We start from the raw sequence: 18,267 nt of genomic DNA on the forward strand, positions 1-18,267 counted from the left end.
TGCCATGAAACCATGAAGTGACAGCCTGGCCACTGTGGGCTGGAGACTGTTAGAGGGAGATGGGCTCATCTGTGTCCGGCCGGAAGGAAGGTTGCCAAAGGGCTCTGTCCTGTTGCTGTGGATGGTGTGCTACGAATTGGGAACTGAAGTAGTTGACTAGATGCCCGTCAGGATTCAAAACTCCATCTTGCTTACACCCAATCCAGTAAGCAACCAAGTACATAGCCACTAAGGCAGGAAAGCCAATATCTGGTGTCTATGCTCAGGCCTAGCTAGCTAGCCCTCTCTCCTGGTCCACAGAACATACAAACACAGCTCGCTTTGTTTTAATTTGAGTTTAGTTAAAAACTATCCATTTAGAAAACGCACACTTGGGAGAGCCTCACAATTTCCACCACGAAAAGCACAAAACCAGTCATTTGACCCTGCCGCTGGCTGCTAGTCTCCCCCAGATGGCAATGATGTTTGTGTCTGTCAGAGCCACAAGGTAGGTAAAGGTAGGGTCTGCCACCGCTGTGTTGATTAAAGTTTTGTTCATCTTTTTGCCTCGGGCTGAGAGATCTGGCCACTTGAGAATCTGTCAAAACAAAGAAGAAACTTGAGATGTATTGTTCATGAGACATACTCTTCCCCTCAGGATTAGCCCAGGCCTAGAGAAGCACAGCATTAAGAGCTGGCTTTAGGGCTTCACTGGTCTGTAAAGCATTTCTGGGAGGGCAACAGAAGGGAATGCCACCACTTCTACCCAAGAGAGGGACTAAGGAAGCATTTCTGAGCCTTTGGCTGTGAACGCCACTCCAGGATCACAGGGTCTGGAAGGATTTTAGAAATCACCTCATCCTCATTTTTAAGATAAGGACACGGGCCCACAGATGAGAAGCATCAAGTTGGAGCCAAAATGAAAACCACATCTTTTGCCCAGAGAACTTCCAGCGAGCCTACCCTTGTGGGGGCCACCTTGGCCTGCAGGGGCTGCTGCTGCTGCTCGAGATAACGCTTGATGTTGTACATCCACACGCTGCCCTCTTCATCCCCGCAGAAGACAAAGGCCTTTTCTGTAATCGTAGGGGGGGGGGGGTGACCAAGTCAGAGAGGCCTGCACTGCCCCCAGTCTGCTTAGAGACCCTCTCCTGGCCCCAGCAGGGGCCCCTCCACTACCCTTCCTATGAGGTCTCCCGTCTTGGCTGCATTCAGCCTTGGCCGGCTTAGAACCCCAGCGATGGCCCCGGAGGACACCGTTAGCATCTCCCTTGACAGAGCTGCCTCCTGAGGCGTAGGCCGAGTTCCTGAGGCCTGTTTTCTCCTCCCCCCCACCTGTTCCTGCTGTCTCGGTAGCGCCTCCTGGCTCTGCCCCCCACAGTTCCCTGCTTTCTGGAGGTGAGCTCTACCTGGACAGGTGCTGAGGGTCAGGTAGGGCAGCTCCGTGTTGGACCACTGTAGTTCTGCCAAGATGGCAGCTGTGACCTGCTGCTTGTCTCCTCTTCCTGCGAGGGACTGACTCCAGCTCCACAAGCAGATAGAGCCTGGGGTACAGCCCTTGGAGGCTGCAGGAAAAGGAGGACGCTCAGCCACTGAAGGGGGAGGGGGTCCTACCGCCAGCTCGGGGGACTGGAGGGTACCCAAGGGAGAGGGGCCTCCCAGGGGGAGAAGCTTGGGGTTAAGGCATTCAGGGCCCAGCTTTCCACCCACTGTACCCCCATGAGCCCTCGATCAGTCCTTCATGGGACCCCCTTCTCATGAAGGACAGTTCCTCCGCTCTGGTCTCATGGGCCCCACCTGGGGGCATTTCCCCCTCTCGGGACTTGCCCCACCAGCCCCGGGGGGGGGGGGGGTCTACTAGGCTGGGCAGGCCCTAAGCACTCACCCACGACGTCTTCACTCACAAAACCCAGCCCATCCACCTTCCTGTGTGCTCTCCCCGGGCCTTGGGGGAATAGGAAGACCATCTCAAATTCTCTGTGGGAAGGTCAAGCATTGCAAGGTTAATGCACCTTCCCTCCTTAAACTGTGTTCACCCTGGCAGAGAATGGGGGCGACTCAGACCCTGCTGGGCTTGAAATGGCCTGTGATGGCTCCAAGGCTGTCTCAGAGACGCAGGAGACCGTGACAGCCAAGGGCCAATCGAGCTCCTCTGGGACATCTGGGATGCAAAGGGAGGGCGCAGAAGACAGGCACACATCAAAACCCTGACAGCCGAGAAGCCTGACACGCAGGACGCCGTCCCACATGGTGTCCCACACGGTGACCCGCCCAAAGCCCAGAGAGTGAGCATGAGCCCAATCCCACACCTGTTCTGAGCCTCGAGATCTTTTCAGTAAAAACAAGCAAACACCAACCACGGTCAAGGTGGCGCCTGCTGAGAGAAGGGATCTCGGCACTGCCCCTCCCCCCACTCCTGCTGCCAGCCAGTTTGCGTCCAGATCGGCGGCACCCTCACGGGGACACTGGTCTCAGGCGGACCTTGCATCAGGGCCCCCCCAAACACCCCCTCCCCAAACTAGGCCTCTCTTGCCTGTAAAGGTGGGAAGAAAACTCTGAGAGCAGCCCCTGAGGTCCCCAGCCTGTGTCTATCACAGCTGGTTCCCTCCTGCCTCCCATCTCCTGCCTCCCATCTCCGCCCTCCCTCACCTTCTCTTCTGTGGCTCATCTAGCCGTATGTCCCAGGCGAAGCAGCCGTCCTCACAGCCAGCCAGCAGGTAGTGGTCGGGGCAAGAGGGCACCGGGCAGAGGCGCAGAGGGGTGGCGCTGGCATCCAGCATGAGGAGCTGGCTGGGGGAGGGAGCAAGAATGTGAGCCTCCTGCGGGGGGCCTTCCTTCCCCCGCCACAGAGCCAGGGCTCTAGAGAGAAAGCTCACCTGGGCCTGAAATTATAGTTGTAGTCAGGGAGGCCGATGTCCCAGAGGGTGATGCGCTTGTTGTAGGAGGCAGCTGGGGAGAAAGGAGGAAAAGGCTGACTGTCCAAGCCTAAAGCCAAAGCTGAAGCCTCCCAGAGTGGGGCCAGGTTGTGAGGTCGCAGCTGGAGGAGCCCCCGTTTTGGGAAGGCGGCCAGAGCCCCAGAAGGGAGGTGGGTCGATAAGGGCGTGTGCAGGCAAAAGCCTGGGGCCCGAGAGGGCATGAATGCACACTCCTGGCCATGGGGCCACGGTGATCTTTTGCATGGATGGTCAGCACTCAGTGGGCAGCCTTGCTGAGGCAGGAGGGCGGGGTGGAGGAGGGGAGTCTCACTGAAGAGGTGGGTCTCCTGGGAGGGGCTAAAGCAGGCCATGGCGATGGGTTTTCGGTGGGCTCGAATGTCTCCGTAGCAGAAGCCTGCACGCACATGGATGAGGCTCACGATGCCACGCCGGCCAGCGGCCGCCAGCACACTACTGCGCTTCTTCCGTCCGTCCTGAGTCACCAGGGTCAAAGAGGTCCAGGCCACAGTGAAAAACTCCTGGGGAGGATGCAGAGGGCGCTGGGGAAGGGGCCGGCCTCAGAGGGACACCCTCTTCTTGCTGCTCACGGGCCTGGGCGAGAGCACCCACTCCCGACGTTCCATGCACCTGCACGACTCCTTTCATGCTCATGGAAATGGGCCCCCCAAGCCCTGGGCAGGTCCCCCTGAAGGCAAGAGGGCTCTCCCCACACTGATGAAGTCACGTCAGCCAAGAAACGATGCCCAGAGCCCCCCCACTGACCCCATCGGAGCCTGGAACAGCCTGCATCCCTGCCCACTGGGCGGCAACCGGCACAGGCCCCAGCCCTGAGGAACGAAGCAGACACTGGTCATGCAGGGGTTGGAGACAAGGCCCCTGTGGACCCCCACTCACCTCTCCAGGCACCTTGTACCTGTGGAGCACAAGGCCAGTCTGGCAGTCGATGACGCACACGGCCTCCCCACCACAAGTGGCCACTGTCTGGGATGTACCTCCGGGTTGTCCTGGAAGAGGGGTAGGGTGGGCAACAGGCAGGAGGCTGAGGGAGAGGGGGTGGGGCATCAAGGGAAGCAAGCAGCAGGACTGAGGACGGGAGGTATGTGTGTGTGTGTGTGTGTGTGTGTGTGGGTGGGTGGGTGGGGCTTCCCCTGTGTACCAGGTGACTGCGCCAAGCAGGGTGGGAGGATGCTCACCTGAGCCGTCACTCCAGGTAGGCTCAAAGGCACAGGCCCACAGCTGGGTGCTGAAGTCCTCGGGGCTGTTGCCCTTACTGTGGCACTGCAGAAAGTGCAGGGGCTGCAGCTCCACTGGCTCCTGCAGAGAAGCCCCCAGGGTCAGGACCCAACCTGGCCTCCAGCCCCCTCCTCCAGCACCTCCGTAGCCTTACCTGACTCTCTGTCTCAGTCTCGCCTTGGGTGCCCGCAGCCAGGGCCGACGGGCCGCAGCTTGAGCTGCTGAGGCTGGCCTCCCCAAGACCCGGCTTCGAGTCCTGGGGGGGCGGGGAGGGCCGGGCCCTCTTGCAGGGAGGGGGGTCTGAAGGGAGCCTCTTCTTCCATTTGAAGGCTGAGAGCTTGAGCTGGGGAAAAGAAATTTTGGAGCTGGGGTGGGGGGAGGGCACTGCTGGTCAGAGACTGCAGCCCAAGACTACGGGGACCCCTGGACCCAATGCTACCCTCGTTTTACAGAGGGGGAAACTGAGTCACAGCGCGGGGAAGGGTGAGCGAGGCACCTAGTGACGCTGGCCTCCGGGCTGCTCCAAAGCCAAAGGCTCTGGACGTCCTCTCCATCCCCTCCTTCCACCTCCTCCAGGAAGGCTTCCCCAGGGCCTTCCCTCTGGTCACCACTTCTCACTATCCTTGTCTCTGCAGCAGCTCAGACCGGGAGCTCTTGGGGTCAGGGACTGTCTCACCTCTTTTTGTTACCCTAGTGCTTTGGCATGATGTTTGGCACACAGTAAGTGCTTAATACATGTTTATTACTGATTGAGTGAATGGAATCTGAACTCAGAATCCCTGGCTCCAACGGGGTGTTCTTCCCCTTTACCTACCAACCCTGCCTATGCATGGCTAGGATTTGAATCTGGGTCCTGCCAGGCTTCACAGATGTCAACTGAGACATCGACTTGGGTCTGAATCCTTGGGCCAGAGTGCCCTATAAGAAAAATATCTGTACCACGAGGGGCATGGCATTCAGGCCCAGGTGCCAGTCAGGAAATGGGGCATCCCAGAGGCACCTCTTAGAAACTGTTACAAAAGCTGACACTAGTGGGGGGCGTGGGGGGAAGGGAGAGAACACAGAAGAAGGGAGATCAAGTGGGGGGGGGGCCAGGCAGAGAGAAGATCGGGTCTGATCACGCCAGGGGCTGGGGGGGGGGGGGCGGTGAGGGCGATCAGGCCCTAAATGAGTCACTCACTGAAGGTAAGGCCCATACATGGCAGGCCCACAGCCAAGGCTTCCCAAGGAGAAGGACCTTACCACATACTCTTGGTTGGGCGCTCCTGCTGGGGTCACCGGCGTCTTCGAGGTTGCTGCCGGGGTCTTTGAAGTCGCCGCCGGGGTCTCTGGGGGATCTGGGCTCGACTCCTCTTCCTTGGACACCTCCTCCAAGGGGGCTTCCTTTCTGTTCAGCTTCGAGGTCACCAGTTGCTGGGCGATCATTTTCACCTGGGGTAGGCCAAAGTCCTTCAAGTCAAAAAGCACTGACTATGTGCTTATGGCCTGTCAAGGCCTGGGCTAAGTGCTAGGGATGCAAAAACAGACCAAACCACGGTGCCTGCCCTCTGGAAGGAGCAACAGGGAAAACAACTGGGCACAGACAAGCAGCACAGGAGACACTGTTACGTGCTGGGGTCTGGGAGAGGGGGTGGGGCTGCTGAGCTCAAATGATGAGAACGAACAGCTGGGTCTGGAAAACAAGGCTGAAAAGGCCCCTTCTCTCTGTCAAATGTGGGGAACTACAGGTGGATGTGATTGTTCTTGTTAGAAGGGAGGGTGGAGGATGGGGTCATTTAAGGGGAAATGGTTCAAGTACATTAGAAAAAGAAATGTTAATATGTTCATTTAAGCCAAGTCGAATGTTCTGCATGTAATCATGGGGATTTCAAAAAATTTTTTTAAAAAGGCCATAACAGCGGGCAGCTAGGTAGCACAAAGGATAGAGCACCGGCCCTGGATTCAGGAGGACCTGAGTTCAAATCTGGCCTCAGACACTTGACACTTACTAGCTGTGTGACCCTGGGCAAGTCACCCCCATTGCCTCACCAAAAAAAAAGAAAAGAAAAAAGGCCATAACAGGGCCCCACCGAAATGACTGGTGGGTTCATCTGTACTCAGGGATTTTCCAAACAGTCAGGGAATGATGATGCGACTTCACAAACGCAGAAGGAATTCATTCGCCCAGGTTACACAGGGACACAGAGAAGAGCCCAGTGGCCCTGACGCCCACACCCCACCCCGGGATCTACCTTCCACTGTGTGAAGTCGCTCAGGGACTCGGGCCCGTAGCGCACTTCCTTGACGGCAGCCTTCACAAATTCCTTATGGATGTCCTTGGCCTGGGCCCGGGAGTCCAGCTGCTCTTGGTAGTTCTTCTCCCAGTAAGCAGTGACCTAGGCCAGGACAAGAGAAAGCAAGAAAGGGTCTGTGGGCTTCTCAGGTGGTGCCTACCCCTGGATACAGTCCTAGCTGCCGCCTGTGGGCCTTGCTGAGTTCGCTCCCCCCTACCCCCTCCCTCCCTCTCGTACATCGCGTCCTTCTTAGTTTCTATGTTCGGGGTTTTCACAGCCAGAAAGGGTAAAGCTCAAGCAGGCTCGGAGCTGGGAGGAACCCTGAAGGCCACCTATCAGCCGGGGCATGAGAAGCTTCCACAGGGAGCAGGACCAGTTCATCTCAGCTGCGTCTGAAATGAACCTCTCAGCCTGCTCAGAGACCTGGCTTCCCTGGCCACAGAAGCTTCAGACGTAGGGGCACCAGGGAACCTGCAGGAAGGACGAATGAGGCTGGGGCGGCTTTTAAGGTTATCGCCCCATGGGTTTCCACTACGATCATCCCTCTGGACCCCACGGATCCCACAGCTCCCGGTGTAGGCCCTCCCCTGCCCCTGCCACCAGTCCTCCAGGACCAGCGTATGCACTACAATCCGTCAGAGTCTGCCCGCCTGCCTCTGAGTGTTGTCACTGTCTATATTAAACTGTTTCTGAAACCCATAGCCACCTTCTTCCAGACGGTCTGCCGCCGCCTGGGACACGGTGCGCAGTACAGGGAGGGGACCCTGGCTGCTCTAAGCTCCAGTACGTGCTACCCTGATGAAAGGGGTCCAAGGACAGCTCCAAGCCCAGACATCACCAGCCACCGGGTGACTGTGCATGCCCCTGCCCGCCAGCCTGCCAGTTCCTCATCTGTACCACAAGAGGAGCTGCTTCTAGCTGTACATCTGTGATCCTCTGAGGTAAGAACAGAGAGGTTTCTTGCCAGCATTCTGACTACTTCCTGAGAAATTATCTGGTCAAGACCAACCATGAAACAAGAAAGTGTGTGCAGGGAGGTGGCAAAGGGGTCAAGGGCCCTTAAGACTTAAATGGGGGGCAGCTAGGTGGCGCAGTGGATGGAGCACCAGCCCTGGAGCCAGGAGGACCTGAGTTCAAATCCGGCCTCAGACACTTAACACTTACTAGCCGTGTGACCCTGGGCAAGTCACTTAATGCCAATTGCCTCACTACAAAAAAGTTTTAAAAAAAGAAAGAATGAACTTGGTCAGAATCTGCTGCAAGTGAAATCGACATATACTCCAATCTTTAGTAACTTCGTTGTAGAAATGGGGATGGGGGAAGGGTGGCAAAAGAATATGCTGGAGAATCTGAGTCAGGAGGAAGAAACGAGAGCGGCCGAAGCCACCACAAGCTAGTTAGCACCAAGACTTTCTTCCAGAAGAATTAAGAGCAGAGGATGAAAGTGGCTGTAACCCAACAGTCTGGATATAACTGGTTACCCATGAGAGGTTATTCCAAATCAGGTCATTGAGTACAATCAAGACAATTAACACAAAGATAAAAATCAGCACCAAACTAGATGAAGAAAATGAGAAGATAGGGTCTGCAAGTGAAATAGCTACAGCCTGGCCTATTTAAACAACTTATTGACAATGAACAATGGGAAATGGGTAAAGAAATAGACACTGACATTGAGCATCACCATTTACTAAGGAAGTTTAAACCTGATAAATCAGATCATTAAAACTAGGATGTCACAAAAGCCTAGAGGGGGCAGCTAGGTGGTGCAGTGGATAAAGCACCAGCCCTGGATTCAGGAGTACCTGAGTTCAAATCTGGCCTCAGACACTTGACACTTACTAGCTGTGTGACCCTGGGCAAGTCATTTAACCCCCATTGCCCCGCAAAACAAAACAAAACAAAACACAAACAAACAAAAAACCTAGAAACCACCATAGCCAAGAAGCACTTGGTCTCCTTGCCAAGAAAAACATGTCAGCCAAGGACAACAGTGGTTTAGAACAGAGGTGTCAAACATGCTGCCTTCCAGGCAGAACCAGATTAAACCGTAATTGGGAAACATTTAGCAAAATAAGTTAAAATATAAGACAACATAAATAATATTAACTCATCATTTTCTAAGCCAATATGCCCAGGGATCCATTTCTACTTGAGTTTGATATCACTTGTTTAGAACAGTAACTTATTAGTAAAATTTTCCTTTATGCAACATCATCTCACAAAACAGCAACAAGTTTTGGATGGAAAAGACCCAATTCACAGCCTCCACCCAAAGCAAGAGGGGGAAAGGGCAGTAAAGACCAGTCTGGCAAGAAGATGATGGGCATGTGGGAGAGAGTCATGCCCTCAACAGAAAGGAGCAAGAAAGCAGGAGTGTGTTTCGTGAGAAAAACAATGAATCCACCTGGGACACCCTGGGTTTGAGATGCTTATGGGAAATCTAAAAGATGGCTAGTGTTGGGGACCTAGAGCTACATCCAAATATTTAAGCAGATACTGTGTTTCCTCAGGCAGGAAAACGGTGGAGATTCCTATTAAGAGCAATTATAGGAGGCAGCTAGGTGGTGCAGTGGATAAAGCACCAGCTCTGGATTCAGGAGGACCTGAGTTCAAATCTGACCTCAGACACTTGACACTAGCTGTGTGACCTTGAGCAAGTCACTTAACCCTCACTGCCCTATAAAAAAAAAAAGCAATTATAATATGCCTAATTTCCTAGATGATCCATTCCTCCTGGAGAACCTTATTCTCCAACCACTGTAAGGATTAGGGATAATCACCAGGGTAGACTCCTTGGCAGGGAGTCTGGTGAAGTCCCTTCTCAGAATGAAGTCTTAAAAATGGAAGCATTTATAAGAATCCAAGTCATTCCCCAATTGAGAAATGGTCAAAGGATATGAACAGGCAGTTTTCTGATGAAGAAATCAAAGCTATCTATTACCATATGAAAAAATGCTCTAAAGCACTATTGATTAGAGAGATGCAAATTAAAACTCTGAGGCACCACCTGACACCTATCAGATTGGCTAAAATGACAAAAAAGGAAAATAATAAATGTTGGAGAAGCCATGGGAAAATTGGAACACTAATGCATTGTTGGTGGAGTTGTGAACTGATCCAACCATTCTGGAGAGCAGTTTGGAACTATGCCCAAAGGGGTATAAAGCTTTGCATACCCTTTGACCCAGCAATACCACTATTAGGACTTTTCCCCAAAGAGATCACAAAAATGGGAAAAGGACCCACATGGACAAAAATATTCTCTTTTTGTGGTGGCAAGGAATTGGAAATTGAGGGGATGCCCATCAATCAGGGAATGGCTGAACAAGTTGTGGTATATGAATGTAATGGAATACTATTGTGCTGTATATGAATACTATTGTGCTGTAAGAAATGATGAGCAGGCAGATTTCAGAAAAACCTGGAAGGACTTGCATAAACTGATGAGTGAGATGAGCAGAACCAGGAGAACATTGTACACAGTATCAACAACACTGTGTGTTGATCAACTGTGATAGACTTGACTCTTCTCAGCAATACAATGGTCCAAGATAGTTCCAAAGGATGCATGATGGAAAATGCTCTCCAAATCCAGAAAAAAAAGAAACTATTGAATCTGGATGCAGATAGAACCATACTATTTCTATTGCTTTTGTTGTTGTTGTTTTTCTTTTTTGAGGTTTTTCCTTTTTGCTCTGATTCTTCTCTCATTACATGACTAATGCAGAAACATGTTTAATGTGATTGTACATATATAACCTATATCAGATTACTTGCTGTCTGAGGGAGGGAGAAAAATTTGAAACAAGAAATCTTATAAAAACAAATGTTGAAAACTATCTCTACATGTAACTGGAAAATAATAAAATATTTATATGGGAAAAAAAATGGAAGCAAATGCTACATTTCAGAAAGAGATAAGTGAAAACAAGGACGTAATTCCCCCCCCCATCCACATTCAAGTACCCCTGGAAATCTATCCACCCACAGACCCCTAGGTGCTCCATAGATCCCAGATTAAGAATCCCTATTTAGACAATAAATCTGTAAACATACAGACAAGGTCAATTTCAGTATTGGGGGCCAGTGTCTGACCTGTAAGGACTTGCATTAGCAAGACTCTGAGTTTAGTGTCTCAGTCAGAAATCATACTGGGGGTAGGGGGAAGCACTTATTGACCTCAGGGGAACTTCTGGAGCTTAGAACAGGGAATTCTATGCAAGGCCCCAGAAAGGTTTTCCACCCCACCTCTTGCCATCCTTACTCGGCTGGTCAGTTCCCGGTTCAGGATCTTCACATGATTCATCAGTGAGGATGTTTCCTTCCCATTGATTTTTCGGATGTTGGGGAGGAGGGAGGAGATCTTGTAATTGTCATTGACCTGGAGGTAAATACAGACAAGCTCAGGAACAAGCGGTCTTGGCCACCAACCCAAACCTCAAGGTACTGAGTTCTTTACGTTGCTATCTGTAAGGGGCTAAAATTCTAGCAAGGCTGTCTAAAAATCTAATGAGTGGTCACTTTAGCAAGAGTTTAGACTTTTAAGCAATGAAGGTTAAGTGACTTGCCCAGGGTCACACAGCTAGTAAGTGATAAGTGTCTGAGGCCGGATTTGAACTCAGGTCCTCCTGAATCCAGGGCCAGTGCTCTATCCACGGCGCCACCCGGTTTATCCTTTATTGATTCCGAATATTCCTTTACATGTACCTGTTGTCTCCCCTATAGAATGGAAGCTTCTTGAGGGCAGGGACTGTTTGGTTCTTTTGTGTGGCTCACAGTCCTATGAGTCCCTCATAGCACCCAGCACAGGGCTGAAGAACAGAGAATCAGAAACCTAGAGCTAAAGGGACCTCAAAGGCCCTCCAGTCAGTCAATCAGCAAACACTTATTAAACACCTACTGTGTGCCAGGTACTGGGAATACAAAGAAGGACAAAAGATAATCTGTGCTCAAGTGTAATGGGGGAGACAAAGTCTAAACTATGCACAGGCAAGCGCCATCCACATATATTATATTAGATAAACTTATGTTTGAATGTGTGTGCACAAAAGAAACACACAATACAGACACATGACAGAAAACACATAAACATGCGAGCAAACTATGCAGACACATGACATGACATATGTGCTCGTGTATTACATTATGTGTTATATATGTGTATATACACACACATATTCAGGCTAAATTGAAAATAATCAGCAGAGGGAAAGTGCTGGATTAAGAAAGTTTTAGTCCAGTTAGATGAGGAAGCATCTGTAAAAGGAGGCTAATATGGTCATTGTGTCAGAGAGAGGATGTGAACTCAGGTCCTTGTGCTGGATCCAGTGCTTTCTCTAGCCATCCCTCGCTCTTCCCTTACTGCCAGCACCTCCCACATAGTCAGCACTTCCTAAATAAGTACTTGTAGATGACTGAGCACCGTGCTTTCTTCCTCACCCTGAGCCGCTCTGACAGGGACCCTCCAGCTCACCGTCAGGTATAAGTTATCCTCAAAATCCACCTCCTCCAGTGTGGCAAACTGCTGCAGGGGGGTCACGTCCTCCAGCTGGTTGTTGGAGCACTTGAGGATCTGCAGGCAGGGGAGGTCCAGGCCCTCGGGCACCTTCTCCAGCAGGTTGTCTGACAGATCCAGCTCCTTCAGCTGCTTCATGCGGTTGAGGAGCTTGAGATCCAGATCTTTTGTGCGAAGCTGGAGGTTTGACAAACTGCAGCAAGGAAAGGGAAGGTGAGGGGAGGCTCCCCCAAATCTGGTGAGAACTAGGGTGATTTCTTCTCTGGGCAGCTGGTCTCCCAGCCACCGGGCCAGCTTCCTGAGGGCAGGGGACTGCTGGGGAGGAGGGGGGTGGGAAGCAGTGAGAGGGAACCTAGTGATTGGGACAGACGGGGACAAGTGGCAAAAAGCAGCTTTGAACCGCTTCATTCAACGGAAGGAGAAAGGGGGACAAGGGAAGGGATTTGTGGGGCCCTTGTGTCCATTCCTTAGCAGGGGAGAATCGAAGCCCAAGTCACCCAGGTCACTCTTCAAGAAGGGACAGTTCAATCCCAGTGGGACAGCAGGTCAGAGGGAGCACCGGTCACAGCCCAGAGCAGGGAAGGAGGCTGGACAGGGATGGAAGCAGGGGCTCCAAGAGGTGACCCAGCAGGCAGAGGACAAGAGGCTGCACGGGAGCGAGCTCCCGGAGAGGGCAGCAGGGCCCAAGCTCCAGCCCCGACCCTCGGGCCCCTGGGGTCGGCGGCTGGGAGCCAGGGCAGAGGGGGGGGCCTCCGCAGCAAAGAGCGACATGAGCACGAAGAGGGACACGGGGCAGGTGAACGGGGCCCCAGGGGGTCAAGGGCGGTGCCGCCTTGGCACGGGCTGCTCAGGGCCTTGGGAGACGTGGCAGCCGGGTCACGGATGCCAGGAGTGGCAGAGGCAGCTGGAGGAGAGAGCAGGGTTTGCTCGCTCGCGGTTGCACGCACACAACACACCTGGCAGCTGGACGCACGCACAGGCGCACGAAAGGACACCGAGCCGACGGCCGCGAGCACGCAAGCACGCGCGCAAGGCCCAATGAAGAAGGGCGCGGGTACGCACGCGTGCACGCACACGCGTTTCCCCCTACCCGCAAACACACGCGCGTGCACACGCGCACGCGCGTCCCCGCCCAGTCTTACTCGAGCTTCTTGATCCTGCTGAGCCGGTCGGACTTGGGTTGCCCCCTCTGCAGCAGCAGCGGGGTTTCGAGCCGGCCCATGGCCACCGGCGTCCGCGGGCGCGCCCTGCTTCCCTGCCGCGAGGCCCTGCTTGCCCACGCCGGCCGCCGCCTGGGGCTGGCTCCACGAGCTCACCCGGGCCCGGGGCGGGGGCGACGCTGGGGCTCCGAGCGGCAGCCTCGGCTTTCCGTCCGGCTGTTCGCACCGGAGAGGTTCGCGCGCCGCCGGCCGGAAGAAGGCCTGGCCGAGCAGGATCCCACGTGTCCTGGCCCCACGGGACTACCTTTCCCAGCGGCCACCGCGGCCCGCGCCTGCGCACACACCCCGCTGAGGCTGTCCGCCCGGCGGCACTCTGGGCACCGGCATGGCGGCGGCCGGTGGGGGGGCCCGACCCCGAGACTGCGGCTGCAAAGGGGTCCGGACCTGCCTGGTGTGCGAGCGGGAGCGAGGTGGCGGCCCGCCCGGAGCTGTGGCCCCTCAGGTGGGAGGGGGCGGGGCGGGAAGCCCCGGGGCTGGGGCCGGGGGTCACTGCCCCTCCCATTTGTGTTTGGTCGAGCAAAGCCCTCCCCCCGGGGCTCCATCTGTCTAATGGGGGCGCTGACGTAGCTCCCCAAAGTCTGCCAAGCACCTGGCGGCCGGCCTTGGCCCGGGGTGTCTCCATTTCACAGTTGGGCAAACTAAGGCCGAGTCACGTGGCTTGTGGCTGCCCGGGGGTGGGGGGCATCCTTTCCTTCCCTTTAGCATCCCCAGCTCCCTTCCGCCTCCCGCGGGGAGCTCTTGTCCACCCTCCACCTGTGACCCATCTTCCCTCCTCAGACTCCCCCTTTGCGTTCCCCCAGCGAGGGGAGTGGGATCAGAGGCTCCTGGCCCTGAGTGGGCGGGGCTCTGTGGTCGGGGTCCCTCTGGTCTATTAGTGGGTGCCCCGCGCCCCCAGGCCACGACCTTGTGAAGTTCTCACCTGCTTTCCAAGCTCACTTCAAATGCCTCCTCCTCCAGGGAGCCTGCCCTGATCCCTTTGAACCTCCCTCCCCACCTCCCAGGCTTTGAGTCCTGTGGTGGAGGCACAGACCCCGACCAAGCGCTAAGTTACCGGAAGACTGGGCTTGTTAATGGTCCTGGCATTGCGCTGGGGGCCTTGGGTGAAGGCTTGAAAAGGCTGATGGGCATGGACTAGAAGGGAGGGACAGAAGAGTCAGCAACTTGAGGAGCCCAGGGGCTGGTCACTGGCTTGAGGACCACAGCCTGTCACTAGCCAGGCTTGACCAGCCAGGACGGGGCAGGGTAATCAAGTGGGAGCCAGCAATAGGCAGAGGAGAGACTTTAACACGCTAGAACCCAGGAGGGGGAGAAAGAAAGATCAATCATTAAAACATTCCCAGCTTCCTGGTAGGTGGTGCTGGGGACAGAGCCCTGAGTTCAAATTTGGCCTCAGACACTTGCCTTGGGAAGTCACTTTACCCCTGCCTGCCTCAGTTTCCTCATCTGTAAAATGAGGACATAATAGGACCTCCCTCCCAGGGTTGTAGTGAGGGTCAAAGGAGACAGTAGAGTACACAGCACAGTGCCTGGTGCACATAAGGAGATCATGGAGACTTGACCCTTGAAAATGAACTTTCTTGGGGCAGCTAGGTGACGCAGTGGATAGAGCACCAGCCCTGGATTCAGGACCTGAGTTCAAATCCAGGCTCAGACACTTAACAATTACTAGTTGTGTGACCCTAGGCAAGTCACTTAACCCCAATTGCCTCACCAAAAAAAAAAAGAAAGAAAGAAAAGAAAATCAACTTTGTCATGGCAGGACCTCTGTCTTTTCCTTTGCAGAAGACGGCCCATTTTATCTACTGTTTAGAGACCGGCTTAGCCATGGGAAAGGAGAAATCAGAGTTTGCTGGCTGGGCTTTTCCTTTCCCAGGAGTGGCTCTGATAAAGGACTTTGTTACTGCTGAGGAAGAGGCTGAACTGGTTCGATTAATGGATCAGGACGACTGGAAGCTTTCACAGTCTGGAAGGAGGAAACAGGTACAGCAGCTGCCAGGCGAGGCACGGCCCTTTGCAGAACTGTCTCTGGTCGCAGCCATAGGTGCTCCCGAATTCCTCCTTTCATGTCCATCTGGCTGTGATCTAGCACTTACCAGGTGTGTTGTCATCTTTAGCAGAAGCCCGAGCTCAGGGGGAGGCCACCGAGCCAGAAAGGTCTGCAGCTTGAAACACCCAATTCTGTCTGGGAATCGGCTCGGTGGAGGGCTCATCACCTACCGGTGGTGATCGTTTTGGCCAGAGCAGCCCCCGGAGACCGTCTCCTGAGGTGCCCAGGCCCTGCAGCCCCCCAGTACAGAGCTCAGTGCCTGTCCTTGCACGAGGCCCAATTTGGAGCTACAGACATCTGAGTTAGCAATCCAGTCTGCCCGGATGTCTGCTCGACCCCCCCAAGCACTTAGCTCAGATTTACTTAATAAGGGAGCTGCTTCAAGTGAAAATCACCACCCCTTCCCCTTGCCCTCTTCTGTTTCCTCTCTCCTACAGGACTATGGTCCCAAAGTCAACTTCAGGAAGCAGAAGCTCAAACCTGGTGCTTTTGATGGCCTGCCCAGCTTCAGCCGGGAGATCGTGCAGAGGATGGGGGCGCACCCCCTCCTGGAGAGGTTCCTGCCGGTCGAGCAGTGTAACCTGGACTACCACCCCGAACGAGGCTCTGCGATCGACCCCCACTTGGACGACTCTTGGCTCTGGGGAGAGCGGCTGCTCAGCCTCAATCTGCTCTCGCCCACGGTGATGTCCATGTCTCGGGACTGTGATGAGATGCTTCAGTTACTCTCCGCGGCCCCGAGGGGAATGAGAAACTCTGTGCAGAAGGACACAAAGGCAGGAGACCCTGAGGACGCCCAGGTCACCCGGAGGGCTGTTGTGTGTGACCAGGTGGAGGTGGCCATTCACTTGCCTGCCAGGTCCCTGCTCGTGTTGTTTGGAGCTGCCCGCTATCAGTGGAAGCACGCCATCCACCGCCAGCACATCCAGAGCCGCCGAATCTGTGCCACCTTTCGGGAGCTGTCGGCCGAGTTCTGTCCTGGAGGGAAGTGGGGGGAACTAGGGCAGGAACTCCTGCAAATAGCTCTGTCGTTCCAAGGAAAACCCGTGTGACAAGGCCAGAGGAAGGGAGCCGGCACCCAGATTTGTCACGAAACAAGTCCAGGGCCTGGTGGCACTGCTGCACCTGCAAGCCTTGGATTCGTAACAGGATGACTTTAGTTGGGCTGCACAGTCTGAAGAAGAGCACTTTGGGAATTCTCATCTTGTTGTTGTCTTGGAAAGAAGCCAGGCTGAGGGCCTGGGCAGAGTAAAGGTAGAGCGGGAGAGGGCAGGAAGAATGGTGATGCGGCAGCCCTGGCCACGCTGGGGAGGGCTGCTCTACCTTGGCACCCCCTCCTCCCAGCTCGCCTGAGAAGATCCAGCCCTTTGATTGGTGGGCCTTTGCCTATGGATGTTTCCATGAGGGGAAAAGGCCCCTAATTGCATCTGCTTCACCCAAATTAGTGTAAGACTCTAGGGGTCATTCTAAATATACACAACATTCTGTGTGTTATGGAAGGATGAGCGTTGCATTAAACACATGTTTTTTTAAAGTTCTGATGTGATGAAAGATTGAGGGTCTGGCCTTAATGACAGACTCGCTGCTGGTGTGATAATCGTGGGCTACATCTAACAGAGGCTGGGTGGCTTGAGCTGGGGTTGAGCAGGGGTTGGGGTGGCCCACCTGGGTTTCAAGAATCCGTGTACAAGATGGGACAGAAATGATGGCCTTTCAGGAGAGGCTAGACCCAACATCCTGCGATACAGGCCCACGCTCCTAGCAGAGGTTCTTGTTACGAGATGTGGATATTCTCACATTTCTGGAATTTTCAAATTGAGAGAGACAACTTAAGATCCTTCAAGATCACTCACTCCCATCCCCTTCTTTACCAGGTAGGAGATTTCATCCCCAGCTAAATCTAAGGTCCCCCAGCTAATGCACAGCAGAGCTGGAATGAGAGCCCAAGTTTGCTGAAGTGCTCTCTCCATTGGTTTATCTTCACTACTTCCTCATCATGGCTTTCTAAAGAATGGCCTTCCATTTTAATAGGGCATTTTTACGTAAGGACATGATAATTCATCTTATCCCGTGTCTTCTCTTCCAGATGACTTCAGAAAATAGTTTTGTTTATTTACTTTGAGTTCTAAATTTGGGCACAGGCTAAGCAATGATAATTCATCAACTCGAGTTGTGATAGTTTAGATCCCCTGCCCAACCTGGCAAGGGTGCTTCTGTTCCCTTAGCCAACACTGTAAGGGTATTCCAGTTCCCATACAAGAACCCCCTAGGGGTTCTTCTGGACTGAAATAGTCACAGGAAATCTAGCCCAATCCCAGCCTGTAAGACCCCAGGGGAACCAAACTAGTTCTAGAGGTTGGGTCAACACAGGTTTTAAGGGACTTGGGAAGATTCAGGGTGAACTAGGGAGCACAATCTAGAATAGGGGTTCTTAATCTGGCATCTGAATTTGTTTTTAAAATTTTTTAAAATATTTTGCTATGGGGCAGCTAGGTGGTGCAGTGGATAGAGCACCGGCCCTGGATTCAGGAGGACCTGAGTTCAAATCCGGCCTCAAGACACTTGATACTTACTAGCTGTGTGACCCTGGGCAAGTCACTTAACCCCAATTGCCTCACCAAAAAATATATATATATTTTGCTATATTCAACAAAATTGGTTTCCTTTGCAATGTTCTATATTTTATCTTATGCATTTAATAATATAGATCTGAGAAGAGGTTCATGCCACAAAGACCCCGTTTGAGCATCCTGGGACCAGCAGTTTGTTCCTACAGCCAATTCCATCTCCCTGGGTCTGTCATCCAGGCTAGACGGACATCATCCCAGGCCCTAGCCAGTTTAAACCTGGGCCAAAGGGACCTCCTAAGCCCACCTCATTCCTCTTACCTTCAGGTAGGGCAATTTTGAGGGTAGGATGACAAAACAAATAGTTATTGGTCTCGCTGCCTCCCCTTCCTCTCCCACGCGAAGGCGGCTAGTGCAGGAGCTGTGTGTTCAGCTCAGCATGGCTTGATGGTTGGAGTTGGAGAAATGGGTCCATCACAAACCAAACCTCTAGT

General features: G+C 53.6%; 2 protein-coding genes across 4 annotated transcripts; one reads left to right on the forward strand and one right to left on the reverse strand.

Annotated features, from left to right (window-relative positions):
• Positions 1-320: 320 nt before the first annotated feature.
• Positions 321-13,215, reverse strand: LRWD1 (leucine rich repeats and WD repeat domain containing 1). 3 transcript variants are annotated; one of them, XM_044002090.1, is made up of 15 exons: positions 13,082-13,215; positions 11,898-12,132; positions 10,689-10,805; positions 6,380-6,523; positions 5,391-5,579; positions 4,303-4,491; positions 4,109-4,229; positions 3,810-3,919; positions 3,226-3,433; positions 2,856-2,928; positions 2,629-2,769; positions 1,865-1,956; positions 1,389-1,544; positions 943-1,055; positions 321-577 (listed from the first exon to the last, which is right to left on the reverse strand). In XM_044002090.1, the coding sequence occupies exons 1-15, from the start codon at positions 13,159-13,161 to the stop codon at positions 416-418; spliced, it is 2,130 nt and encodes a 709-aa protein (XP_043858025.1). In that variant the 5' UTR covers positions 13,162-13,215; the 3' UTR covers positions 321-415. The 3 variants fall into 3 exon arrangements, with proteins under 3 accessions (XP_043858025.1, XP_043858026.1, XP_043858024.1); XM_044002091.1 differs by lacking the exon at positions 13,082-13,215 and adding an exon at positions 12,896-13,018; XM_044002089.1 differs by lacking the exon at positions 13,082-13,215 and having other exon boundaries at positions 11,898-12,884.
• Positions 13,216-13,341: 126 nt separating this feature from the next.
• Positions 13,342-16,740, forward strand: ALKBH4 (alkB homolog 4, lysine demethylase). Its single transcript, XM_044002092.1, has 3 exons — positions 13,342-13,601; positions 14,942-15,139; positions 15,644-16,740. Exons 1-3 carry the CDS (start codon positions 13,485-13,487, stop codon positions 16,256-16,258), a joined length of 930 nt encoding a protein of 309 aa, XP_043858027.1. The 5' UTR covers positions 13,342-13,484; the 3' UTR covers positions 16,259-16,740.
• Positions 16,741-18,267: the final 1,527 nt, after the last annotated feature.

Source organism: Dromiciops gliroides, chromosome 4, assembly GCF_019393635.1.
Source record: "Dromiciops gliroides isolate mDroGli1 chromosome 4, mDroGli1.pri, whole genome shotgun sequence".
Taxonomy (NCBI): domain Eukaryota; kingdom Metazoa; phylum Chordata; class Mammalia; order Microbiotheria; family Microbiotheriidae; genus Dromiciops; species Dromiciops gliroides.

What these genes read in the sequence shown, in the direction of transcription:
- LRWD1 (XM_044002089.1), bottom strand. Translation starts at nt 12,347, where the DNA reads ATGAAGCGGTTCAAAGCTGCTTTTTGCCACTTGTCCCCGTCTGTCCCA. An exon ending in AACTATAATTTCAGGCCCAG is followed by an intron (nt 2,770 to 2,855) that starts GTGAGCTTTCTC and finishes TCCCTCCCCCAG; the next exon opens with CCAGCTCCTCATGCTGGATG. An exon ending in GACCCTCAGCACCTGTCCAG is followed by an intron (nt 1,056 to 1,388) that starts GTAGAGCTCACC and finishes CTACGATTACAG; the next exon opens with AAAAGGCCTTTGTCTTCTGC.
- ALKBH4 (XM_044002092.1), top strand. Translation starts at nt 13,485, where the DNA reads ATGGCGGCGGCCGGTGGGGGGGCCCGACCCCGAGACTGCGGCTGCAAA. An exon ending in CCGGAGCTGTGGCCCCTCAG is followed by an intron (nt 13,602 to 14,941) that starts GTGGGAGGGGGC and finishes TTTCCTTTGCAG; the next exon opens with AAGACGGCCCATTTTATCTA. An exon ending in AGTCTGGAAGGAGGAAACAG is followed by an intron (nt 15,140 to 15,643) that starts GTACAGCAGCTG and finishes TCTCTCCTACAG; the next exon opens with GACTATGGTCCCAAAGTCAA.